This window comes from Sturnus vulgaris, chromosome 4, assembly GCF_052056855.1.
Source record: "Sturnus vulgaris isolate bStuVul1 chromosome 4, bStuVul1.hap1, whole genome shotgun sequence".
Taxonomy (NCBI): Eukaryota; Metazoa; Chordata; class Aves; order Passeriformes; family Sturnidae; genus Sturnus; species Sturnus vulgaris.
This window is the reverse complement of record NC_142246.1, coordinates 22,519,580-22,547,352: the sequence shown is the minus strand read 5'-3', so window position 1 is coordinate 22,547,352 and position 27,773 is coordinate 22,519,580. Positions and strand designations below refer to the sequence as shown.

Sequence of the window (27,773 nt, the reverse complement as noted above, 5' to 3'; positions counted from 1 at the left end):
TACTTCACAGTAACCATAGCTGAAGGACAAAAAAATTATTCAACCACCGCAATTAAGTTCTCTTACAAAAGCACCCTGAGGCAGGAGCATTTCGGCGGCCCAGCGCCGGAGCTCCCAGCCGTGCCCGGGGGCCCTGCGGCCCCTCAGCCTCCCGCGCCCCGGCGGGGCCGGGCGGGCCGAGCTGTCCCGCGGCCATTCGCCGGCACCGCGGCGGGCGGGGCGGGCCGGCCGCCGCCGTTCTCCGCCCCCGGGGGAAGGACGAGGTGGGACGGCCTTGTTCGGCGGCGTCCTCGCCATGAAGCGGCAGCCTCGGGCCCGCCGCGGCCCTTTAAATAGCGGCCGTCGCCGCGGCCGCTCCCTTCGCAGCAGAGCGCCGCGTTGAGCTCGGCGCGCATCCTCCCCGAGCATCCCCGCCGCGCATCCTCGCCGCAGCGCTCCCGCTCGATCCGGGGCCGGACCGCGCCTGCCTGCCCGCGGTGAGTGTCCGTGCTGCGGCTGGGGTGCCGGCCGCGAGTCCTTCCCTGCCGTCCCGGCGGGCCCTTCCCGCCCCAGAGCGCGGGGCCGGGCCGCGGCCGAGGAGCTGCTCCCTTCCCGCTGCGCTCCCGGGGATGGAGCCCACGGGGTCGGCCCGGCCCGCGCCCTCCTTCGAGAAGGAGGCGGGAGCTGCGGCCTCCCTTTCCCGGCCGGGGGGCTCCAGGGGCAGGGCGCGGCTGTGGCCGCAGGCTGGGGCCGCGCCGGTCCCCGCCGAGCGCTGTCTGCGCCGTGCCCGGCACTGCCGCGGCAGCAGCAATTGCTCGGCCCGCGGGTGGTGGTCGGGGTGTCTGGCTGAAAGCGAGCACAGAAACGATTCTTTGGTGGTCCGTGGATGCTGGCGCTGCGGATAGGGGCAGGCTCCAATGCCTTCCCTGGCTGGAGAGAGGAGCAGCAGTTCATTTCAAGAGACTAGCTTGAAATCAGTAAGAAAACGTTTCTGTGGGCCGCAGCATAAAAAAAATCTGAAATCGCTAATACTCCTTGTTTTCCTTGAGTTGTCGGTCGGTAACTTATGATTTTCCATTTCACTCTCCTCTTACTAGAGCAATCATGTTTGAAATTAAGAAGATTTGCTGCATTGGTGCTGGTTATGTCGGTGGGCCAACCTGTAGTGTTATTGCACAAATGTGCCCCAGTATCAAAGTTACTGTTGTGGATGTCAACGAGGCCAGAATCAATGCCTGGAATTCAGACACGCTCCCAATCTACGAGGTAAACATCACTTTTGTCTCTTCTTCCAGCCAGTGTTGCCTTTACTCACCACCTACTACATGGAAATACTACTATTTCCCCATAGCCCATTTCTGAAGCTTGTCAAGCTTAGCACATCAGTCCTTCAAAAAGGGTATTCTGGAACAGCTGCTTATCACTACTGTTCATTAAACCAGATTTTGGATATAACTTAATGCAGCTGGTGCGGATGTGTATTAATGATTACATGAAGGGCCAGATAAGGAAAATGTAATTCTATGTATAGTGAATTGTGCTAAATCATGCTGACTTTCTCTGGGACCTGATTTGGTCATGACCTTGTCCTCTTGCTCAATTACAGATACTACCCGCTGGTTTGTAGTATAGTATAAATGTGTCATATTGAGCTGTGAGCTTTGTTTGCATTCTGAATACTGCCAAAATCCAATCTGTGCCACCCAACTTATGTGGAAAGATGGGAACAGTCATGTTTCTGATTCTGTTGTACCATAAATCTTTAATCTGGCCTGGGAAGACTAGGCCAAATAAATGTACCACATTGTTACTCCTTTATTACAGAATTACTTTAATTTGAAAATACATAAAGCATTTTCTATTTTGCTTCTCTTAGCATTTGTTGTCTTTCACTCTTTTTCATCATAAAGGAATAGGTCTCTCTTTCCTTCATTCTTTCATGAAATACGGTTTTTATAGAGTTGAGCTCTTTAATAGGAGTGAAAACTTATCCTCACTCATATCCCAAAGACGAGGCATCTGACTGGCACTAACAGTTGCTCTTTTGCTGTAAGAAGTCTTCTTCCCTCTTAAAACTAGAGCTATACTGTGACTAAGTCAAGATGAATAGACCTCCTTTGTTATATAAATTCAAAAGAAACTGTATAATGTTCAGATTAGCAGGTGAGACATGAATAAAGTTGAAAGCAAGTACTTTGTTTTCTCTTAACACTTAAACTGAATGAGCTAAAGTAGAGCTCGCCTTGGCATGTTTTTTTAAAAAAACACCAAACTTGTAACATCTGTTTCCTGGAATGGTGTCCTTTGCTTACAAAGAATGTACAAAAACTGCCAAGAGTTAGTTCAGACAGTTGTAAAATTGAGTCATTGCACAGTAAGTTTTTTGTGGGTTTTTGGATTGGATTTTTTTTCTTTTCAGTGTCAGAAGTTGTCTAGTGGTCTGCCTTTTTATTTACATCCCGTTGTAAGACCAGAGTTGGAATATTCGATGGGTTGTAAGACGTGTTATTTTGCCTGTTCTGACCTTTGTTTTTCTTCTAAGTGGGTGGTATTTAATATAAAATGAGTCAGTAAAAATGTCTTGCATAAGAAAGCTTCTGCTTGTTTTCTTCTCTCCATCCAGTGAACCTTTGCCTTTCTGGCATTTACTTAAATATCTAATGTCATGATAGGTGTCTCAAGTTGGAGATATGATTGCCATGTGAAAATGCTTGACTAACTATTCAAACAAAAAGTAAAAGCTTTTTTTAATCTGTGACAGTTTTATCTGTGACAGCTATATCTTGGTTAAAAGTTTTGAAGAGACCATTCTAGTACAGAAGATTGCTCATTTATATATAACCTCCTGCCTCTCTTTTCTGAGTGGAAGTGTTAAGAGAAGGGAAAGTGTTACAGCACTGTATGTATCTCTGGAAAGAATTTCATCGTATTATGGCTGTTGTGATTCTACCACACTGTAGGAGTGGTGCCATGATAAATTTAATCTGGCCCAAAGATGGGTGGTTGCTGAAAGGAGTGGTATTGATTTCCTGTGTGTCCCTGCTGCCTATCTTTCACTGGGTCTGGGCTTGCTTACTTGGTGGAAGACTTCATGGGGTGCCTTTTTTGTGCTTCAAAAAAGTTTCAGGACAGCATTCTGAGTCTTTTGAATAAAAAAGAGCTTAATTTTTTTTACTGTGTAAATCTTCAGAAGCTTTACTTCTACCAGGCTGAAAACATGCTGCACTGACAGGGGAAAAAATAAAACCTTTCTATATCTGAAATTATATTCTGTTTGGGCATAGAGTTTGCTGTTCTTCTAACATTAATCTTAACTGGTTTGTTTCTGCTTCTTTTTCAGCCAGGGTTACAAGAAGTAGTAGAATCCTGTCGAGGAAAAAACCTCTTCTTTTCTACCAATATTGATGATGCCATTAGAGAAGCTGATCTTGTATTTATTTCTGTAAGTTTGGGAGAAGAAGGTGCTTGTGTTTATTTTTTTCTTTTTTTTCTTTCTTACCAAGTAATTATGTTGCTTTTCTTTTAGGAAGTTGCCTTTGTTTTGTCATGTAGATTCAGTTGGCAATGTCATGTCATTGTGTCACAGATTTCTCCTTGTCTTTCTGTGTACTGTGGGAAAGTGTTAAGTAAGTTTTTTATTAGTTTTTCTTACAGCCAGTAGCACCTTTGACAGATGAACAGGTTCTACGTCAAAATGGTAATGTTAATGTTTAACTTGGCTTCGAGTATGGAGTCAGAGCAGAATGTAGTGCAGCTCTCATTGCAGTCTACTGGTGAAATCTGTGGGACCTTGATAATAATGATAGAATTCCTAGACAGATATGCAAAATCATATGCTGGTTATTTGATTACAAAGATGACCTATTTCTAGAAGCTTTTCGGAATAATGTATTAATGGAAGCAGGGATGGCTTTAATATTTCATAGCTATTGACACCACTAGAAAGAGATTTTAAAGATGAACCTTTGTAATTTAGAGGTTGTTACTAATGCAGAATCCAAAAGAACCGATTGCTATTTGCCTTGGTAGGCCACAGTTAAGTTTTGTGTTAAAGTCCTTTTTTCTTGAGGTCTGCTCTTTGTTAGGGTGCTGTAGTATGGAGCTGCCTTTCTGACAATATTTTTCTTCATTCATTCGGTCTAAAATGAATGCTATGTGGCTGGATGGCAGCCACTAGTACAGCCCATATATTGCCACCAGTCCTTGGTTCAAAAAAAGCTGTTGTGTTTTACACATTGTTGCCATGTCTTCTTTCCATTTGTAATGAAAATGACCCTCTGTCTTAGTCTAAACTACGTGGTTTTGCTCATGTTGCCTTTTCTGTGTACATCAGTATACTAAGTTTCATCAGCCCTACACTTAGGTTTCATTGCAAAGTGAGTTTAAACTACAGTGCCTCACTGGCCACAAGACTCTTACATGAGTCTTTGCACTCCTGGTGCGGGACGGGTAACAAGAAGTGGCTGGCCATAAACATGAAGAAATGACTGTTGTTTCCAGAATAAGGATTGTTTCACCAAAGCCTGAAGAGCTGCTATGAATTGCTCTTGTTTAAATCCCATTTGAATAGAGACCAGTAAGCTTTCTGTAGAAAAGAAAATGGGTAATTGAGACAGCTAATACCTCTTCATCTGATGTGGTAGCCAGAATAATTCTGGGGTAGAAGCATTTTCCTTCCTCTGAGAAAGAAAATGTCCATCAGTCTTAACAATTTCACCTAGTCTCTTAACACAAGAGGTACTGACCTGTAACATTTCTTCCCTTTTCACGTATTTGCAATTAGGTTAATACACCAACAAAGACCTATGGAATGGGAAAAGGCCGAGCAGCTGATCTGAAATACATTGAAGCTTGTGCTAGAAGAATTGTACAGAATTCCAATGGCTATAAAATTGTCACTGAGAAAAGCACAGTTCCAGTACGTGCTGCAGAAAGCATTCGTCGAATATTTGATGCTAATACTAAGCCTAACTTGGATTTGCAGGTAAACATAATCTTTGAGTTGTGTATTTAAAGGCTGGCTGTTGCTTTTGGCTTTTACCTGTTGTTCTTTTTTTCCTGTGCATGTAGGTGCTGTCTAACCCAGAGTTCCTTGCCGAGGGAACAGCCATCAAGGACCTGAAGAACCCAGACAGAGTGCTGATCGGTGGAGATGACTCTCCAGAGGGACAGAAAGCTGTCCGTGCTCTGTGTGCTGTTTATGAGCACTGGGTGCCCAAAGAAAAAATCATCACAACCAATACCTGGTCATCAGAACTTTCTAAACTGGTTAGTGTTGCTCCCTGCTGTGGTCTGCAATGAGCAAGGGGTGTGAGACAAAGCTCAGAAGCAGAATTTTGGCACTGAATGATGCAGCTAGGAAAGACAGGTGAGGCTGGGAGGACCCAATGCGTATGTCACAGGATATTGATCTTTCCAGTTCTCAGCTGGCTTAGTTAATAGATGATTTTGACTTTATGAAGTCCTTTTCTCACTGTTATTGCTGTTAGTTATTATTAAGAGCAAATCTCCAGTGCTGCAAAAATTAATTACCTTCATAAAACAGTTCAAACTCTGCAAGTTAAGCATTATCTTGTTTTGCTTAAATCCACTTTAACTGGCATCTGTATATTAAACTTATGTTACCCTTTTGTTTGTCAACAGAGTTCATAGATACTAAAGTAATCCTTTCAGTAGCAACTCCCTTTGGTCTGTGGACATCTTGGTTTCTGGAAAAATGAAGGTCTTTACTGTGCTTTTTATTTGCAGGCAGCTAACGCTTTCCTTGCCCAAAGAATCAGCAGCATTAACTCAATCAGTGCTCTATGTGAAGCTACAGGAGCAGACGTTGAAGAAGTAGCAAGAGCTATTGGAACAGACCAAAGAATTGGAAATAAATTTCTCAAAGCCAGTGTTGGTAAATGAAAAATTCCTCCTTTCTATTTTCCTACTGGGCTTCTGTTTAAAATAAGTAATCTGATTCTCTAAAGTTTTCTAAAGCATTAGATGTGCTTAATATAGGAAAATATCACCATAGTATAAATCCATTTTTGTGGTAAAATATGTAGAACTGAGGTTTCTCTAGACCCAGCAACCTGAAACTGGAGAGTTGAGAGTGCATAGTTTACCCTGCCTGTGACACTGGAAAGAAAAGCTATGGCTTAATTTTTCTGAAGCATCATTGATGACAGTGCTCTCTAGGATGTCTTCCCAATTGCAACTGCTGCAGTTTTGTTTGGGAGTTGCTGCCAGTGGCCTGAGGGAGAGAATACCTCTAGCTTAGAATGACAGCTTCTAATTTGTAGGATGGATTCATAGGATCATAAGGCTGGAAAAGACCGCCAAGATTGATTCCAACCTTTGACCCCCTTGTCAACTACACCATGGCACTAAATGCCATATACAGTCATTTCTGGATTAGATTTATGAGAGAGTAAAATGTGATGAAGTGGTGATTGATGCATCAAACTTTCAAACTTCAGAACAAGACTAAAGCCTCTCTGTATGGTGTCGTGCTAGAAAGTGTGACTTTAATATAAGCTTATTATATATAACCTATCCTAGAGTCCATGCAAAAGTGAAAAATAGATAGCATATACATTACCAGAAATTGCTACTAGCTTGTTATTAGTCCTTCTACAGTGTGTTATTTCTGGGACTCTGCTTGCTGAGCAAAGTTCTAGGTTCAAGGATCCCTCTGTCTCAGTTCCCCCTTGATCAGCTGTGGTGATCTTTGGTTCTTGGCAATCATTAGATACCCATTTGGAGGTGCAAGCAGAAGGAACTTAATCCTAACAGACCTGTTTTGAGAAATATTAGTCTGTATCTTGCAGTGAGGGGAACAGGCCCAGGAGCTTGTCTACCTACTTTTAATAATAGCCTATAGTTGCTTTTTCTCATACAGATTCAGGTTTCTTTGTTAAAAATTCCATTGATTTCAGTGGAACCTGAAGCATAATTAAGCCTTCTGCGTTGACAAAGTAAGTAGGTCCAGGAGTCAGATTTTAATAGTTCAAGGTTTTTCATTTGCTAGCAGTGAAATACTGGGAAAAATTATAATACTGATTATGTCACTGATTGCCAAAACCTACTTGGTTCCACAGATTGGCTTGGATTGGTACCTTAGTCACCTGTAAAATAACTGCTTTCTCTTTCAGGGTTTGGAGGTAGCTGCTTTCAGAAGGATGTCTTGAATTTAGTGTACCTCTGTGAGGCACTGAACTTACCTGAGGTGGCTCGCTACTGGCAACAGGTACAAGGTCTTTGCCAATTGTTTCAGAGGGTGGTGTTTCTTCAGCATTCAGCTTTCAGGCATTGAGTTTTTAAGCATTATCCACATAAACATTGTTTCAGCTCTAAGGAGCAGAGACCTTAGTGCTGATCACCTTTACGTTTCAGGGCCCTCAGCCTAACACTGGCATTTGATACTTGTGGGTGCTCAGGCTTTTTTTGGGGGGCTGAATTAAGTTACTTGGATCAAATGGATTGTGAGGCTGTCTAGCAGCAGTAGAAAATGTGAAGTACAAGCATTGTGTTTCCTGTCTTTGCAGTTGGGTATCTGTCCACTTTGAATTCAGAACTTGTGATCTTTTCCTCAAGGTCTATTTTTACAGTTCTGAAAGAACTCAGTAGATCTTAGTGTTTTTAAAAATAAACATGGTTACTGTTGTTCCTGGGTTTAATGTCAGGATGGGTGGGAAGATATGGATGCTCTCAGGCCTGGCTCCAATGCAGCAATGATACCCAGCGTGTACTAGCAAGAATTTCCCTATTAACCAGTGGAAGAACCTCACCTTTCTTCCTAGTCTTGAAGACTCTGTGGGATGGTCAAAAAACCCCTTTGGTTAATTTTCTTGATTTGTCTGTGGTGGTCAAGTAAGACTGCCTAGCAGATGTCCCCAGAATACCAAGTACATGATTTCCCTGTCTTATTAGCAGCTTTGCTTTTTTTGGTCTTCATTTTGGTTGCCTTTTCTCCCTTCACTCTTCTCCATCCCAAGGAGCAATTGGAACACTTGCACGTAATAACAAAATGACAAAAGCAAGGTTGAATTATACTGGTTTGTGTATTGACATCTATTGGTGTGGATTAAAAAGGCTAAAAACATTCTCACAGTTTTTACATATGGCATGTAAAAAAGTGTAGGTCTGGCAATGGGATGTCCATGTGACTGCAAGTCCCTAACACTGAAATTGTGTTCTAGGCAGAGACATGGAAAGCAGTAGGTTTTAAATTTAAGAAAGCAATCTGAGAAAAATCCTAGCCTTTAAACTAGATAACACATGTTAAGATGTGTATATGTGCCTCAGTATTCACTCATTAAACAGGATTTTTCTCAGAATTTATATAAATTTACTAAATTTATCTTTGGATTGCTTATGACGCTGAGTAAAAATGCTTAGCTTTCTCTTTTAAGCCTCTATTAAATTTATGTGTGGATATTTCAACTTGTCTGTTAATAGAATCTGTTTATAGTTTAAAATAGCTTCCTTCTGTGCTCTCATGTCTTATATAATTTCAGGTAATAGACATGAATGATTATCAGAGAAGAAGATTTGCATCCCGCATTATTGACAGTTTGTTTAATACGGTCACTGACAAGAAGATTGCTATTTTAGGGTTTGCTTTCAAAAAGGATACTGGGGACACAAGGTAAGCAGGCAAGCTTAGTTCACCAGCATGGATTCCCTACAGCTGTCACCAGCCACCCAGCTAATGCTCACCACTGAATTGAATTAATAGCTCGATATGGGACCCTTTTTTTTCTTGTGACTGAATTTGGTTTGTAACAAAGATTAGTTTTTCTTAAATGGGTGAGAACTGATTCTTGACCTCTACAACAGACCTGAATTATGCAGAAGCTGCAGATAATTCTAGTCCTTATTAACTTGCACAAGCAAAGACAGATTTTGACAGACTTCTTCCATTCTCCACAGAAAAGAATGCAAACACTTTTGCAGCTGGTTCTAAGTTGCTTTGTGAAATCAAAGTTTCAGCTTGATTTCCTGAAGTATTTAATTCAGTTCTGTAAAGGTCGAACTTGATACAACTCTTCAACTGCAGTTTGTGGGGAAAGCTTATAAACTCTAGGCCTTTATAATTTTGGTCACTAGGAGTTGTCAGACTTATTATCTTTCTTGGATGATTCAGCAAAAGAGAGACAAACCTTTTGATATTATTCTCCTTGGTGTCTATCAAGATGACAGGTTTCCTGCTGGCATGGTTGCCACTAAGATATTTATGTAAAAATGATATAAAAACTCTGGCATCACATATCATGATACTTGAAAACTTTCCTTGCCTGGAACACGCCACCTGGTTCTTTAACTGATTGATTCTCTTCCGTAGAGAGTCATCTAGTATCTACATTAGCAAGTATTTAATGGATGAAGGAGCAAAGCTGCATATCTATGACCCTAAAGTACCGAAGGAGCAAATCATCTTTGATCTCTCACATCTGGGTGTCTCAGAAGATAACCAAGGTAAGAATTCTCGTATAAACGTAAAATTCTCTCCCACCCTATTCTCAATATACACGGGTCTGTTTAAGTATTATAAATTCCTTTTCAGCGTGACATCACTGTGCTGTTGGTTGCACTTATTAGAAAGTTGTTCTAGCTCAGAGGATTACTCTCATCCTTCTTCCTTTCCCTGTAGCTTTTGTAGATAAATGCTAATTCTCAACTATTGTATATTTTTCTTTCAATAAACACTCATTTGAATAGATGCTTTGAATTTTATCTCTGAATAATTAAAAGGAAGAGAAATAAGAATGTCCAGGAGGAAAGACTAGTTCTAACAGTTCCTTCGTGCCCAGAGTTCTATCTTAGTTCTTTCTTACATATCTAAAATAGAAATAAAGAAGTGATTCTGGAATGCACTATTGAGCATTCTCCCTTCCCTCATATCACTTCCAAATTTGTTCCCTTACATTCAAGAAAACTTCAAAATAATCACCGATGATTACAGAGGTAAGAGGTATTTGGGACTGCTGTTTTCTTCCTGGGGAGAGGGGCAGTGGAGCTGATGGATGAGGAGAACAGTTGAGGCTTCTAGAGGTGAAGAGAATGGAGCAAATTGAGCTGTGATGAAGAATGAAGGGTGTACATTATTAGACATGCCCTTGGATTAGAGGGAAAGGGAAGGCTTTCCTCTAGGCAGTTGCTCAGGCAGTCCCTGGAGAGCCACGTGTGTCTCTTCTCTAGTGTGAACTGAGTGTTAAATAGAAACTGTGATGTGCTACTGTTGAACAGACAATGACCTTTGTGAGAGTTGGCATTTGAGCACTCCATAGTACCTTCAAATTCTAGAGATATACTTGATGCTTGACTGTTTACATCGAATTTGAATGCTTGACTTCAAACATTTAAGTGCTCTGACTACTCAGATGCCAGGTACAACCTGCTTTCATTTAAATAAGGTAAAATCAAAGTATTAAGTATCTTGGTAGAAAATATCTCTAGGTGAGTGACTTGAAACCACTTGTTTATATAAGGCAAGGAAAGAGACTCATTTGCCAGAAAGCTGCCTGGTTCATGCTAAAGACATGCAGAATAAAACTCTTCTCCTTCTGTTGCAGTGTCTCGGTTGGTCACTATCAGTAACGATCCCTATGAAGCCTGTGATGGAGCTCATGCCCTTGTCATTTGCACTGAATGGGACATGTTTAAGGTAAATGTTACCTTTAATTTAAACTAAAGAAAAAGAGTGTGTTATGCTACTTATTTATTCTATCTGCTTTAATTACTCGTTACAGGAGTTGGATTATGAACGTATTCATAAGAAAATGCTCAAGCCTGCGTTTATCTTTGATGGTAGGAGAGTTCTAGATGATCTTCACAATGAGCTACAAGTCATTGGCTTCCAGGTAATAATCTGGGTGATGCTTCTTATGTTTCTTTCCTTCTCTCTTCTCTATTGCTTTCCCTCTTCATTGACTGAGTAGCAAGGAGGAAAAAACCTCTGGTGAGGATTTAAATGTAAGCCTGTCTGTTCTTAAGCGTTCATTAGTACTGTCTTCCTCCACTATCTTACTACTTTCACAGACTGATTTGCTTTTAAAGTTGAGGCTATGACACCAACATTCCACAGTATAAGCCTGCCTTAGGATCATTCAGGTTGGAAAAGACATCTGAGGTCATAGAGTGCCACCATAAATCTAACATCTGAATGCTGCTCTGCCCTTCTTGCAGCAGGGAAATAAGAGACAGTTAGGAGATAATGCTAAATATCATGCCTAAATTTATTCTAGGCATGATATTTGACTGCAGCCCCTTCACTGTTTCTTCCAGACCCACAGTCTTTGCTGCTACCATACAGCAGAAGGGCTGAGTTTGTATGTTACAATCTATGCCATAGGCCCTACTTGGAATCTTAATTTAATATCACCAAAAAAAAAAGCATAGAAAAACATAGTTCTTGCAGAAGTAAATATAAGCTGTAAGTACCATTTTTGCTCCTCACAAAAGACATAAGCAGGTTTACTGGAGACATGAACTTCAACACTGGACAAGATATAATGCAGGTAATAAGTGTTTATCAGCCAGTGAGATCTTCGCTTGGACAAACTATTAAAGGAAGTTTTGGACTCTTCTCCCTGAGGTTTGCATAACAAAGCTGGCTGATACTGGAGGTGAATGCAAAGATGTATCTGAAGATAGTGAAATGCTCAAGTATTACATGAGAGGCTGGAGGAGATGACTGATTAGTCCTTTTAATCCTTTGTGTTTAAGATCAGTCAGAAGATCCAAATAATGGTTTTTGTTTATACCACAGAGAGGACCAGAAGCTTAACTTTTTAGCTAAGTGTTTTGCTAATCTAATAGCAAATTCTATAGCAAATTCTAATCTGTGTGATATTTCTCCTAAGAATTTCTCTTCTGAAGTCTTCTGTGGCTTAAAGACTTTATAGAACTGTACACAGATAAACAGCCTCTGTTTACAGAGACTGTACTTTTGTGTTTCTTCTATGAAATTCTAGTTGAATTTTTAACCAACTTGTTAGTTTGCCATCCAGAATGCATTTAGTCATCCAGGTTTAGTATCCAGATTTTTTTATCCAGAACATCATTGCAAAGACACTTAACAATTGGCCTATATTTTCTGCATTATATAATAAAAAGGATTTTGTCTTAAATGGACAATCTCAAAATTTAAGATTTTAGGGCCCTAGTGTTTTAACTTCCCTTGTTAAAAGCAACAGCTTTAGACAGCCTGATGCTAATAGCAATTCCATTGTATACAATCCAAACCTATCAATTTGAGTAGTTTTAATTTTTTTTCTCAAACTAGAATTTAAATAGCTTCAAACACTCCTACCACTTCAATTATAACCTGTTTCCACAGTTAAAGCTTAATTCAGGAAATACGAATGTGGGAAGCTTTGTGATTCTAGGCAGAATAACTTCTGATTTGAGGAAAAAGTCTGCTCGGGTCTGAAGCAGGGAAAGCAGAGTAAGCCTTGACTGAGGGGCTTGAAGCACTTTCAGCATAGATGGAATTTGACTAATACTAAAATCACCAAATCCCAGAATAATCTCATAGAAGTATCTCATCCAGACACCATAAGAACAAAATCTGCAAGCCACATCAGATGCATGTTTCAGTCATTTTTCATTCCCTGTACTCCTGAGTACTATGCTTACTCTCACAATGGCTGTAGGATTTAAGCTACAGATATGTACACTGTGAACCAGCTTGTATAAATCCATTTAACCAGGCAGTTGAAGCAGTTAAAGGACAAATATGGTACATACAGCTCTCCTGACTGATTAAACACCACTCTTCAGCATTGCCTAGGTGTCTGCCTAGAATATTCATCAAAATTTTGTTAAAATAGAATAGTTGAAGTATTTTATCTTTTGGAGCTTTGCATTTGACCTGCATTACTTAAGAGGAAAGCTATAGTTCTGCTTATTTACTGAATGTCAGAACTGTCTTACCTAGTTGGTGTTTTGTCTTCTACAAGCTCTGTCCTTAGTGATTCACATTAGTCTGACTTAGAAATTAGGGGAATTTACCTTGCTCATTGAATTTTGCCATACCTGGCTTGTGTGTGTTGATTTTGTTACAGGATTTCACTTGTTGTGTTGCTTCAAAAACAGCCTACTGCATTATGGAGGGAAAAAGCTTTTCCTGTGCTAATTTAGTATATATTTCTGGGAAAAGGAATCAACCCCCATTTTATAAATACCCAGAAACATTTTATGATGTTTGTGTTCATAGTACTATGGAAGGTGAGGCAGGTGAATGTTCAAATTGTCAAGATGCAGCTTTAAGTAGGCAAAGCAGGCACCTGTAAAAGGCTGGTTGGTTATTTTGCTTTTTAAACAAACTGTTTGTAACTCTAGTCACAGAAACTATCCTTGGGCTTGCCGCTTGTGCTTTGGGGTTTGTTTTATTCTAATGTTCATAAAATGTTCTTTGTAGATTCCTCATAGGTTGCCATGATTGTTAGCTTTTCACACTCACTTGTTAAATGTGGTTTTTGTTTTTTTTTCAGATTGAAACAATTGGGAAGAAGGTGTCAGCTAAAAGAATTCCTTTTGCTTCTTCATGTGAAATTCCTAAATTCAGCCTGCAGGATCCACCTGTCAAAAAGCCTAGAGTATAATGTTTAATAGATACTGAAGGAATTCTGTGGATCTTCGTAGTGATAATACTGTAATCCTATGCTTTTTTTAAGGAAATATATTTTTCATAATCTAAACCAATTTTACACTAGAAACGGTACCTGGTACATGTGAATTCAGTCTATTTTCAAATCTCTATTTTTATAGCAATTTTTTTTGATTACTGAAGATGGTACAAACCTGTTTTTAATGATCATCTTTTAAGTAAAAATGTTACCTTCAAACTGCAGATTTCTGTTTCCAGAAATGTTCCTAAACAGCACTTTAAATATTTCAAATGGTAAGAAAACAAAAGAAATAGCTTATCTTTTCACCTTAGTCCAGTTATAGACTGTAATCAGTCTACAGACTGGAACTATAGTCTGGAACTTTAGTATAGACTGGAACTTTGGTCTCACGAATTTATTTCCTTTTGGGGTGATCCTTTGCCCAGTTAAATGCGTGCTCTAACTGGCATTGAAGTCAAAAGATCATTTCTAAGTAAATTGGCTTAGGTCTAGCACTAAGGTAGAACTGACTTCAATGATAATGTCCCAGTCCTGGTTGGGATCCATTGGCTGATGCAGTCTAAACTGTATCTGTTGGGAGACCAGATAGTTCTGCAGGCATCAGTTGTGTAATTAGTGCCAGTGGACAGCAGTTACAAACTGATCCACTGGCAGATCTTCACTTTTCATTCTCCAGTTGTCTTGCCTACATTCCAGCCACATGTTTTCGATTTAGTCAGATTCCTGGGGCAAGTATTCCCTAAGTTACAGCAACACAACCCGTCTTCAGCAGAGGAGCATTCTGCTTGTTTGGACATTGAATTTAAGGAGAATTACCTTAATTTGGTATCAGCCCAAGTAGAAAACAAATATTGGCTTCAGTGTTACCCGATAGTTGCCTTTTTCCTTCGTTACGTAATCCTTTCGAAAGCAGTCTTTTTAATGAATTTGCAAAAAACTAATCTCTGCTGGGAAGAAATTATTAAAACTAAATTCAGCCCCATAAATCAGCTTCCTACCTCATATGACTAGCAGAAATGAATACTTCCAATGTTCTCTTGATATTTTTGCCTTTACTGTTACTTTGTTTCTACTTGTTTTTATTATTCTCAATTGGCCAGTGCTATTAAAATCCTTGAGATGACAGTGTTTGTCAGTGTTTGGCTTGTTGCATGTGGTTGTGGAAGGGAAGATAGAGAAGGATGACCATGAACAGGTTTCAGACTAGAAGGTATAGACATATTAGTTGAGTAATGCAGTGTTGGTTGGGATAGTAGAGAATTATCCTGCAACTGGTCAAATAATACATTCTGCATTATTCAACTCGTGTGCCTTCAAGCATGGTGTATCAATAGTTAAACAGGAGGTAAGATCAGTGTCTTGGTAATGAGTGCTATTACTGTAACTGCTTACCCACAGAAATGTAGATACAGTTTAACCTTTAGGACAGTGACTTGAAGATTGAAGAAATTTATAACAATTTGGATAAACAATACAAGATACTGTTATCTGACTGAAATAGCTGTGTCCTTGAACCAGATGCTTCCAGATTCTGCATATTAATGGATTCCACATAGGAACTTACTCTGCAGGAATCAGCTGGCACTTTGGGCAAATATGCCTGAGGCTTTTTGTCCTACTGTAAGATATTTTTCACATCAAAAGCCACTCAAAATGAGTGGGAATTATGGGGGCTTAAAATCAAACTGAAATCTTTCCATTTCCTCCTCCCTATTGTGCTGCTTTCATTAACAGCCCTGAGATGCAGCAAGGGTTGCAATGCAGCCCTTGTAAGCATTATGATCCAAGATGTAGATCACCCTGGTTTTGCAGGTGTGTCCTCTTGGCTACCTCTGGCCCTGTAGCACCTGACGGGGAGGCTGGTCACTGCTTCTTTGGGAATAAGACTGTGCTGACAAGTTGTACTCCAAAGATCTCGTCCTTGACTGTTAAGGTTAGCACAGCACTGCTTCAGGGCCTATCTTAACCAGGAGGGTGAGTGGAGGGGTCAGAAAATCAGGATGCCTTTCTGAAACTTGCACACACCTCTAATAGTAGTGCCTTTGTCATCAGTAGTACCTGTCGTCATCAGTTTGAAGCAGATGATGAATTGTTACTCTTGTGTGAAGTATTGCTCCTTTTAGGGATGTGCAAGTGTTCCCAGAGATTCCAGTGGCTTTTCACAAGCCATCCCAAACAGATGGAAAAAGAGTGTTGTTACCCCTACTGCTAGCCTTGTTTTCTCCTGCAGAATTAGTCAAAGCCTGAATTGTGACTTTTGGGTTAAAGATATTAAAGAATGGCCAAGTTCATTCAAGTGGGATCACTACCACTTTGCTCTCTTAGCAAAGGGGGAGCAGCAGATCCTGTCTCAAGAGCAGCAAGAGGCAAAACTAGTACTGGCATTTCCTTTGCTTTCTTAGAATCAACTTGGAATCAACGGGCATTGGGGGAATGACTCCAGTGGGGCATTCCTTCAGGTTACAGCAATACATACCTTGCATATATGCCAGAGAACCTTACCACAGGCCAAAAGGAAGAATTTCAGAAGCTTGTGCAGCACCATGAATCATAAGCCATGGCCAGTTATCTGGGAAATAAGAACTGGAGATGATCTGTGTTCCTATTACAAAGGCTTGAGTAGTCCATGTAAGGGTCTTTGTTTAATTGAGTCTTTGTGTATGAGTGTTACAGCATGTCGTTCACGATGAGAATTGTGTAATGTGACCAACAGACTCCTGTCCTCTGAAAATTTTTTTACCTGCAATCCCATGGTAATACTGCTTTACACTTCAAAAATGTGAATACAACAGCTGAAGAAAATCAGGATTTAATACAAGTCTAGAAGTAGTATGATACATAATGCAAAAATTGAGTCTTATCCAAGATGTACACGGACAAATTGTAAGTGCCAGGCAAGATGTAATGTTTTTGTTCTGAGTAAGTATGTTCATGTTTTTGTGAAGCTAAAACTCTTCTGGTTCCAGGAATACAACAGCCTCAAGAATATTCCAAGTGAATAGAACACACGTTTGACCAGAACTACTTTATTAGAGGAGCAGTTAAGGGTGAGATTCTGTACTGGCCAAAAAGTTTATGCTTCTCATTTGAGGTTCTTGTAATGCTATATTCTTGTTCAACAGCTAAACTTGAAATTTAATTGTTGGGCAATGCAGGAAGGCATAAGGGAGATCTGATTTAGGAATGCTGGAATCAAGCTAAAATTTTTGCTCCAAGTTGAACACCTGTAATGAGTTACCACATGTAGTAAAGAAGCATAAATGCTTGACACTTTTTTAATGGAGGTGACACCAATATTGACACCATTTCCTGTGGTGACTTCAAGGAAAAAATTAAAACTGTTTTTAAATTGGTAAAGCCAGTGTTCAGTTCACCTAAGGACTTGAAGTTACTGCAAGGCACAACAATTCTCTGTGAAACATTTAATTACGTTTCAGACAATGTAGTAGACTGATGTGATGATGCCAGAAAGACGATTCATTCTTTTGAAGTGTCTATGTTAACTCTAAATCTTAGTCCCAAAACTCAGTTTAATGTCTTCCTTGTTTGTAAGGATGATTAGTTTCTTAAAATATTTTATAGCTGCTTTGTGAAACAAATTGACAGAATGATGTGATTGACATACAAAACGAAAATGTCACCAAACATGAAACTTTTCATGAAACCTGTGCTAAATTACAAAAAGCATGTTTGTGAGAGTTTGCTGCTTTAACATATAGTTATGGAAAAACTGAATGGGCAATAGGGGAAGTTAAAAGCCTGTAATGAGCAGGAATTTATAACTAGGAAAAGACCTTCGGGGCTTGTCCCCAAACATTGTTGAAAAAAAACAGGCAAAGACCCTCTCCAATCTATGAAGTGTGATTTTCACTAGAATCCACAGCAAAGTATGCAGCTAGAAAAGCTTGTGTAGCTTCTGACATTGGGTACCAGACAGTTGTGTAAGAGCAAGCATGAGATCATCTTCTGAACCACCCAGCAGCAACTCACAAGATAATTTTAACATGATGCAGTATTGGACTGTGTTTCAAGAAACATTATTTTTCTCACTGTAAAGAAGTCACTGTGCAATGTTCTCTTCTTCCAGTTTGGTAATGGCTGTATTGCTCAGAGCTTCTTTTCTCTTTATTTCTGGTGTTGATATGCTGAAAGAGCAGTAACTTGGCAGAAGCTAGTCATATTCTGTTAAATCTGCTCTGTAGGCAAGTCAAAACCGTTCTTTACAGTAGGAGCTCTAATAAAGGCTGGCAGCTGTTAAATGTGTGGGTATCCTGGAGTTGATGTTGCAACCTTCTCTGTCTGCTGCATGGAGGGAGTGCTGAATTTCCTTGGAATGGTTGATAGCCTTCCCCTGCTCTAGTAATCAAGTATACTTTAGCTGAAGCAAGGTATTTTTGGCTGAAAAAAATACCTGGGCTTTCCATGACTAACAATCAGACCTTTTAATTTCATTTTTTAAATTTATTAATAATATTGTTTATTTTAAAAAAACAACAGCCTTGCCTGCCTCTGCCCTTACAAAGTACAGCTATTCTTTTGTTTATTGTTTTTCCCCTTTGTTCCTCATGGCTCACATTTCTCTTCCCCTTACACTGGTGAATTAGTACATTCCTTCTTGGTTAAAGTTTTGTCTTCATAATGCTTTAATATTGCTGTGCTTCATTTTCTGAAGTGTCAGCTGTGCATCACTGGTCTCAGTGATATAATATTATGTTCATACAAGTTTCTCCTACATATTCTCTTGCTAGGTAGCTGTCTTCCTTCTGTCATCTTTCTAAGCTGGTGGGTGTGCAGGGTCCACTCTCTTTCTACTGACAACAGTAGTTCAGAATACTAGAGCCAGTCATAGAATTACCTGCATGATGAGAGTTTGGGACCAGATAGCAAAGTCCTAGGATGTTTCCCAAAAAAACTTCACAAAGATACAGGTGAAGTTATTCAGAGATGGTATTTAATGTCCATAGCTGAGCATTAGGGAGAGACAATCATTGGTATTATTGCTGTAAAGAGAGGCAAGTAGAGCTGTTAATGTACCATATGCCATGTTTTTATTTCTGCTTGAGCTTAATGTGATATGCAGTGGATTTCATGTTTCACCTACACTGTGGTTTGCTTCTCTGTATTCATATTTAGCAGCCAGACCAAGCCTCAAGGGGCAGGTAACCAGACCCACCAAACACAACCACTGGGGTTTTAAGTTTCCTTTAATGACAAGACAATAGCCATGCAATAGGAGCACAGTACAGAATAGCAGCAGTTCTGCATACTCAGTACTAAAGAAGCATCTGTGTAGCTCAGTGGGGTTTGTAACAGTCATGTACATAAATTAGTTCAATATATCCTCCTACACCAACTCTGATTTTCCAAATGGTTTAAATTAAATCTACACAAGGTTAATTGTCTTGCCAGAAAGGACATTTTGTTTTCTTTAGCTTGATACTTTGTATATACCAAGGCCCACACCTGGAGACATGCAAGCTCTGGAAAAGCTTTAGCTCTCAAAATGGTACAGCTCATTTTCTCTGATGCAGGTAAGAGATACCGTCTTTTTAAGGAGTATCTCTATACTTGCTCTGGGTCAAGAAAGCCCTAATCTGGTGCATTATCATGTACAGAGTCTTTGTTCAGAACTCCTATAGTTCCCAGAGCCCCTGTAAGCTTATGTTACATAATAGTAAAATACACCAAAGTATCAGTACCTTTCAAATTACTATCAGCACCTTCACAGGTATTCACTGCAGCAATGTTGACTGTTGTAGCAGATCTATAAATCTGCCCAGTCTTTGTTCCCAGCCTATGTTTATTTCGTCCACCTCAGTTCCATCACTCTTTCAAAATCGGTTCTATCTTCTGTCTTTTTGCTGAACACTAGAAGTACTCCGTTGTTGTAGCCTTGCCAGGAGAAATGAGGTAAAATAATGTGTTTTGATGAGGAAAAATTGTTCTGGAAAGATAGTAAGTTTATTCATATAGCCACCATCTGTTCTTCTGCATTTCTGGAACTGAGTGTAATTATGCACTGAAAAAACGATTCTTATAACTGGCTGCTTTAAATAGGTTCACTCCCATTTTCAGATGGCTTTTGTCTTCCTTTTTTCTACTAAGTTCTTCAAGAAGAATTCACCTAATTAAAAGTGAAAAAATAAACACCAAAATGATTTGTAGGTATTTCAATAAAATAAGGCAAAAGAATACATTCTTATTTAACATGACTGTTCTATTCTACAACACAATTGTTTTCACCAGTTATTTTATAGGAATCAAATTCTATATAACAGCATTTCCAATACATACAGCAAGGCTCTAAAAAACCCTCAAAACTAACCCAACACACAACCCCTCTACTCACAAAATCCTGATTTTCTTCCTGTCCAGTTTTATGAAATAGCTCTGTTGCTTTGTGCATTACAATAGGCAAAAAGTGAATTGATTTAATTAAAATTTAATTCCTGTTTCATAAAGCATCAGCAAGTTATAGTGAAACCTGCTATAAATTTTGTTTGAGCTGGCATTAAAGCAGACTGAGCAGCACAGTACCCCAGATGAGTCTTCTCTGCTCTTTCATTAGGAGAAAGCTGGATGTTGCAATTACACACAAGTTCCATTAATATCAACTGCTATTTCATACCCAATGCTGTGTCAGAAAAAGCACTGCTGTAAGTGTCTCTAATTATTTTTAAAGCACTGTAAATAAATTCTGCCTAAAGCAACAAAACTGTATCACAAATGACCAAGGACCTCATTGAACCCAGAAGAGACAGAATGTGAAGGAAAACTTGAAAATTTGGTACCCATTATCCTGCCTCACACATTAAATATAGTACAGAATAGATTTGGAAGAAAAATTAGGTTAAGCAGCACTGCAGTTGTACAAATACTAATTACTGTCATACTGATGCATTTGGATGACCTATAGGAAATAGTGTAAATAATTTTTGAAATACAGATAACTATATGAGGTGTCCTTGAGATAAGGTGAGCTTTGTTGCACATTACTTCACCATTTTAGTTTTGTACAATAAAATGTTACATGCTAAATAAATAATCCAATGTCTTTCAGTAATTTACCTGCTTTATAGGAGGAACGCACTAAAGGCCCACTAGCAGTGTAATGGAATCCAAGATCATTTCCTATTTTTTCCCAGTACTTAAACTTCTCGGGAGTTATGTATTCCTCGACCTGGGGGACAAGAATTAATTTTGCTCAGGTATTAATGCAAAGGAAATTGCTATAGCTAGCATATAGTGAAATGAAATACAGTTATATTAAAAGTTCAAAATTTTTCACTTTCAAAAAAGCTTTCATCAGTAAAGTCACAAACTGCATTTTTGCTCTGCTTTCTACCAAACAAATGTATTTTATTTGCTTTACATATTTGGCTGAAAAGTTCAGAATTTAATTTCTAGTTGCTGCTTTATGATTTTCTTTATTCTGTTTTTGAATGGTCCTTTCGAGCAAACCTTATTTTCTGTCCAAGTAAAAAACCACAACAGTCCTACAAATCTCTTCACTAACAGTTAATTCAGTGAAACACAGGAACAGAACAGTGAGCAAATTTCTGGACAGATTACAGAAGCAAAAAATGGTAAATTTCCCAGCTGAAGTGGCACCATTAAGGGAGAGCCTGTAAGACAATGAAGGGGTGCTGGCTTGAGTAATTATGTTTGAGACATACACTGAAGCTCTTGTTTTCCAGAATCATGCCTCAGCTCCAGCTGTCTCTCTGGCTAACTGTACAAACTAGCACTGGGAAGTCTGCAGAAGATGGAAGGGGTTAGATAGCTGAGGTAATTTTTAGTGAAGAGCCCCTAACAGATAATCATTGTCAGGCTAAACAAGGAAGGAAATTTTTCCCAACATCGGCAGTTAGAGTAAGGATGACTGTGCAAGTTATGGACCATAACTCTGCCTGTAAATTAAAGGCACGTTTACCTTTAGGTGACGTTTGGTTGGTTGCATATACTGTCCTAGGGTCAAACAATCTACATCTGCTTCCCGCAATACTGTGAAAAAAAAATTGCTTGTTAGTGGCAGAAGGATCATAAGGGAAATAATGGATTTACCTGTCAAATTGAATCTGAAAGCTATAAGACAAAATATTTCAGAAATTCCATCTTTTTTAATCAAACTTTTATTTTTCAATGGAACTTGGAAAACATTTCCTGCACCAACAAACTGATTTGCGTGTAGATGCTTACAATTGTTTTCCAACACAGTAAAATTTGTACCTGTGAATTCTGGCATTTATTTCAACACCAACTTACATTTCATTGTGGAATATATTTGTTCGTCCGTCTCGCCTAGCCCCAGCATAATGGAGGTTTTGGAAATGATGCCGGGCTGGACCTCTTTGGCGTGTTTCAGCACACGGACTGACTGCTCAAAGTTGGCTCGGGGGTCGCGGACCTTCCTTCGCACATTTCCAACACAAGGGGGAAAAACACGTGGAAAGGCACAAGAAGTCAGAGACGCCAGGACAATTTCTGCCAAGTGGCAGGGCTGAGGTTTTTGGCCGCGCAGTTGGACACCGGCGAGGGGACGGGCCCGCCTCAGGCGCCGCGGCACCGACCCACGGCCGCGCCGCGCGCGCCCCCTGCCGGCGGCGGCGGGCTCGGCGGCGCGCGCGCGGGGCAGGTCGGGAACGGGAGCGGCCCCGCCCCGGCCCACGGCCCGGCCCCGCCCCCGGCCCACGGCCCGGCCCCGCTCCGCTCCGCGCACACCCAGAGCCATTGCTCACCTCTGCAGTGCCGGCACCGTCTCCACGTTGTGGGCATACACATCCAGCCCCGACAAGGCGACTTTCTCCACTGCTTTAAGGTCCCCTCGGAAATCAGGAGTTAGGCATTCCACCAGGATTTTTGGGTTCCTGAAAACGAGAGACAAAAGGAACAGACCTGTGGCATTTTGCATCACTGTTGCTAAAAAACTCAAGATAGCAAAAAAACCTCAAAACCCCCTTTAGTGAAGACATGACACTCAAATAAGCAAACAAAGTTAATTCAGGATAATTCTAAACCAATAGGTTTCTGCAAACACTTCATAACAAACTCCTGTTTAGTTAACCTGCAACAAAGACACATTCAAAAAATAATATATAAACAGTGCACGTGAATGTTCGAGAGTGTTGGAATTGCTTTTATATCTATTATCTGGCTTTTGCTGTATTTCAGCTCACATCAGTAAAACCGGGAATTGAACACATGATGTTTTGTTTAAGATCATAACTCCAAAATACATAGGAGCTATAATTCTGCCACTGGAATGAGAAGACTGAGTCTAGAATCTAGTCCTGGTGTCCAGGAGTCTGATTTCAGCTCAAAAAGGCAGGTAGGGAAAACTGCAGGAACCCTTCAATCCCCAAGATACACTGGATAAAGACTTAAATGAGGTTATACAAATGAATTCTGCAGGCAGAGAAGTGTGCTGTCAAATGGCATACACTGACACAGGGCGAAGGCAGCACAGCCAGGCAAAGCAAGGAAGGTACAATCAGTGTCTTGGAAATGGCCACTGAGGCAAAATGAAAAGCAATTTGATCACTGCTGAATGAGAAACCAGACTCCTTCAGTAACATGGTGATAATGTTACCTAACTGTGCTGTGTTTGAGTCCCACGCCTCAGGAATGAACATACCTCAGAAGAATGTATTCATTTCCTGGTAAACCAGATGTCTGCTCAAAGAAAGAATCCAGTGCTTAACTTTAAATAGGCCTGGATGAATTGGAAATGCATGCAAATTCAAAACAGTTTGGGGCCATTCTATGAGAAAGATGAAGAAAGGAAAAAAAAAAGGGGGCACAGAGAGGCTAGAGGCAGACTTTTGTATTTGCATGGCCTCTGGAATAGTCCACCTAAAGGACCTTTGACCTACAGGCAGTACCACATTCTAAAGTTTTAACAGTAATACATCAATAACGTACCTTTCTTTCAGATGCAAGACTGTCTTTGCAAAGTGTTCCGCTCCACCATCAGGCATATCTAGAAGCATTTCAATTATTCAGTTAATCTTTCAGTTCAATAAATGTATTTACTTATTAGCAAAGCCAAAAAACCCATCAGATTCAAACCTTAAATGCAAAATAATAAAGCAGTCAAACCGAGTCTTATCACTTATGCCAAGGGCTTACAAAAATATCCTACCAAGCCTCTACACAAAGTCTAGCTGTGATTGTCTAGTACAGAGATCAGATTTACCTGTCTCTAGGTTCCCTGTCTCCCTGAGCACAGAATGGCTTTACCTATTTATGGTTCTGGTCTGAAAAACAGCTGTACAAGAATTGAGAAGTGTATATTAGTGCTCTTTTAAGCCCCTTTGAAGCCATTGGACTTTCCATCATACTGAACAGTTTTTACAATGGCTTTCCTCACATATATGGCGTTACCACAAGGGAGCTACTGCAAGGGAGCTGCTTCCTATTTCTTTAAGAAAACACAACTTTCAGTTTTGTTACATATAGCATTCCAGGTTTAGTGTTTGGAAGGAAGTTCTGTAATGGTATTGTATATGAATGTTTGTGTTTTTGCTATCCAAGTAATAGAATATGGTGTATATGCATGCATTCTGCTAAAAATTAGTTATAAAATATTTAGTGTTGTAGTATTTATTGGTGCTTACTAACGGTGTAATTTCTGTTGTACTTCATCAGACATGGCGAAATCCTAAGAATATGTAGGAGCTGTGCAAAGTTTCAGCACTGTTGTCTCCTTTAAAACAGTGCTGCTGGGCAGCTGAGCAGATCAATGTTCGTGGGGCACGTGTGTAGTCAGGGAACACCGGAGAGAGCTCCGAGTGGCGTGAGGAGAGCCGAGGCACTCACCGTCTCTGTCCACGGACGTCAGCACCACGTAGTCCAAGCCCCACTCCGCGATCGCCTTGGCTGTGTTGTAAGGCTCCTGCGGATCCAGCGGAGGGGGGTTTTTTGCAGTCTTTACTGAACAAAATCTGCAGCCTCTGGTGCACGTGTCACCCATCAGCTGGAACATGAAAGACATCCCTACATTTACACAGTACATATTGCTCTTGCTCAACTGGGAAACAACTACATAAGTTACATCAGATAAATCCTAACAGTAAGCAAAAAAACCGAGGACAGTGCTTTACTCTAAATTTATTGTAACTAACCCCCTCCACTACAGCAGAGATCCAACAATAAAGTACAAACAGCTCAGACATTAACAAAACACTCAAGAAATGGTTAATGACTTACCATAATAGTAGCTGTCGCTGTGGCATATTCCCCACCTCCCCAGCATTCTCCAATGTTGGGACAACGTGCTTCTTCACATACCTGAAGGTGAAAGGCTGTACTGTATCTGGATTTTTCCATATTATTTTTGAAAATAATTATTATATTATTGATGGATTTTAATAGTAGCCTACAAACAAAACATAATTCCTTCTGTGATAATTGAGGTTAACAGTTCCCTGCTGTTTTTAACAAGTCAGTAGAACAGATAGGAAGATAACTGCTTCCTGATATGCATTACCATTTTTTTTTCTACTTCAAAACTGCAAAAACTGCTCAGCCACATAACTGTCTTACTAATTAGCACAGACTATCATTAATATTTTAAATTCAAGAACTGATAAAATGTTCACAAAGTATGTGATTCATTAAAGCATGAACTTAGTCTGAAAAAATGAAAAAATTCCCATCCATGCATTCCCACCGCTTTTTACTATCTGGAAAGTACAATTAATGAAATCGATGCAGTTTCTTTTCATGAAAATCAAGTATGTAACTCTGAAATTGTGTGTGTTTCCACTAAAACCAGTTGCATATACCATCTTCTAATCTCTGGTGATGTAAGTAGTAAATCCCAGTATTTAAAATCACAGTAGGAAAAACACTAAATCTGTTGCATTTACCCTTATTTTTTAGGGGTAAAGTTCACTGTTAGCAAAAAGGATCAGCACTGGGCTTGGTTTCAGCACTGAAGAGCATGCAAGACATGATCTCTACCTGTCCTCCACAGACAAAAATGTAAAATCTGCCTTATTTCTACAGGAACACTTCACTGGTGCCAGACTTACCGTATGAAGATTTAAACTTCTCAAGGTATTCTTTAGTTTATTATAGTTCTTTCCCATGGGAATCTTTGTTTTCAGCCATGGAGGAAGATGCAGCCTGAATAACACCAAGCAAACACAATTATTAATTAACTACTGACATGGTAAGTTTCATTAATAGATTTGTTTTAATTTGTTACACATCCCAACAAGGAAAGGTCCCTTGAAAACTGATGCAACTCAGCAATTAATGCTAACATCATTCATGGCCAGACCAGACTTCTCTTCCCTGTTCATCATCACTCCAAGATTCAAGCATGGGAATTGGTGTCATGGAAATGTTTAGAACTGTTCACTGTTGCAGAGGGATTGAACAGTGCCACACTGGAGACTGCAACAATTAATGGCAGCAGATATTACAGTTATCACAAAGTCTGACCAATCTGTAACTGAAAATATGGGGGTTATAACATTTTTTAAACTTGTCTTCCTTTTTTGCTTTCTCTACCAGTAGTACTTTTTCAACACATTCACCTACTGATGCATATTTGTAATTTAATTACACTCAAGAAAATACCACCACGTCTCCACATTTTGTTATGGATTTGAAGTTAATGACACTTATCCTTTCTTGAATAATCATTAAGTTTGCAACACAGTAGGGCAGAATGTAATAGAGATATACAGCATACATTTTGTAGTTATAACTAAATATGCAACATTGTGCTAGGAAGCAACTAAAGTTGTTGAAAATCACTATTACCTTTCTCCTTTCTCACGCTTTAAATTGCCTTTATACTCAGCCCATGTGCTCTTGTCTGACAGATCTCCAGAGACAAAGTCCTGTAAGTCTGGTCCATTTTGCAGAAACTCTTTTTTTTCCCCTGGCAAAGAACCTGATGTTCCATACTGGTTGCACAAATAGTTTCCTGACACCTAAAACAAGCAAAATTGTAATTTATTTAATAACGAACATGCTGCCATCATACACTAAATAACAATTTGCCCTTTTGCTGGTTAACACAAGGTTTGTATAAGCATTTTCCCAACGGCTTTTAAGTTAAATGTATAATTATATTTTTATTTTAAACCACATTAAATAAGAGTTATCTATCATAACACCACACTAAGTTATACAGTGTAACATAAAGTTCCCCCGTACGCAGCACCCGTGAGGCCACACCTCAAATCCTGTGTCCATTTCTGGGGCTCTCACAATAAAGATGTTGAGGTGCTGGAGTGTGTCCAGAGAAGGGGGTTGGAGCTGGGGAAGTGTCTGGAGCACAAAGCCTGTGAGGAGCAGCTGAGGGAGCTGGGGGTGTTTATCCTGGAGGAAAGGAGGCTTGGGGCAACTGACTGGTCTCTACAATTGCCTGAAAGGAGGCTGCAGCCAGGTGGGGATGAGCTTCTTCTCCCTCGTAACCAGCGACAGGATGAGAGGCGATGGGCTTAAGCTGCACCAAGGGATGTTTAGTTTGGACATCAGGAGGAATTTCTTCCCAGAAAGAGTGATTAGACAGTGAAATGGGCTACCCAGAGAGGTGGTGGCATCACCGTCCCTGGAGGTGTTTAAGGGAAGGCTGGATGTGGCTCAGTATCATGGTGTGGCTGACCGGGTGGTGTTGGGTCACAGATTGGACCCGATGATCTCAGCGGTCTTTCCAACCTAACAGATTCGTGAAAAAGCATTGTGTGGGTTACTCCAGTGTTTGGGGGCCGCAGGAAGCGGCGTTGCCATGGTTCCCGGTGGCTGCCGTGCACTGTCCCGTGGAAGCGGGGCCGGATATCGGTGTCCTGGGGAATCATGTGCCCGTGCGGGGCTGGGACGCTCCTTCCCGGGCTCTGCCCGCGGCCACCCCGCCCTGTCCCGCGCCGCCACCACCACAGACCCGCTCGGCACCGGCACCGCGGTGCACCCAACAGTGTCTCCTCCTGCCCTGCCGTACAGCGCTTCCCGCCCGCCCGGCCCGTCCTGCTGCCGGCGGTTCCAGGGCACACGGTCCGACTCACCCGGGCCCGGCCTCGCGGCACCAGCAGCCCCCGGGCGGCGACAGCCCCGCACCGGCCCCGCGGCAGCAGCAGCGACATGGCGACACCCAGCCCGATCGACGCGCTCGGCCAGCTCGGCTACTCTTGCCTAGTGGACGGCTCCGTGACGCGATGA

At 40.6% G+C, this 27,773-nt stretch overlaps 2 protein-coding genes across 3 annotated transcripts; one reads left to right on the top strand and one right to left on the bottom strand.

The window, feature by feature from the left end:
- Positions 1-260: 260 nt before the first annotated feature.
- On the top strand, positions 261-14,723 carry UGDH (UDP-glucose 6-dehydrogenase). Its single transcript, XM_014871050.2, has 12 exons — positions 261-476; positions 1,077-1,245; positions 3,320-3,421; positions 4,763-4,963; positions 5,050-5,247; positions 5,728-5,875; positions 7,116-7,210; positions 8,481-8,611; positions 9,308-9,441; positions 10,539-10,630; positions 10,716-10,826; positions 13,461-14,723. The coding sequence occupies exons 2-12, from the start codon at positions 1,084-1,086 to the stop codon at positions 13,569-13,571; spliced, it is 1,485 nt and encodes a 494-aa protein (XP_014726536.1). The 5' UTR covers positions 261-476; positions 1,077-1,083; the 3' UTR covers positions 13,572-14,723.
- Positions 14,724-18,527: 3,804 nt separating this feature from the next.
- On the bottom strand, positions 18,528-27,771 carry LIAS (lipoic acid synthetase). Of its 2 annotated transcripts, none has more exons than XM_088163283.1 (11): positions 27,620-27,771; positions 26,373-26,545; positions 25,634-25,727; positions 24,807-24,887; positions 24,417-24,573; positions 23,520-23,577; positions 22,337-22,465; positions 21,864-22,009; positions 21,532-21,602; positions 20,667-20,778; positions 18,528-19,722 (listed from the first exon to the last, which is right to left on the bottom strand). In XM_088163283.1, the coding sequence occupies exons 1-11, from the start codon at positions 27,695-27,697 to the stop codon at positions 19,670-19,672; spliced, it is 1,152 nt and encodes a 383-aa protein (XP_088019409.1). In that variant the 5' UTR covers positions 27,698-27,771; the 3' UTR covers positions 18,528-19,669. The 2 variants fall into 2 exon arrangements, with proteins under 2 accessions (XP_088019409.1, XP_088019410.1); XM_088163284.1 differs by lacking the exon at positions 27,620-27,771 and adding an exon at positions 26,793-26,932.
- Positions 27,772-27,773: the final 2 nt, after the last annotated feature.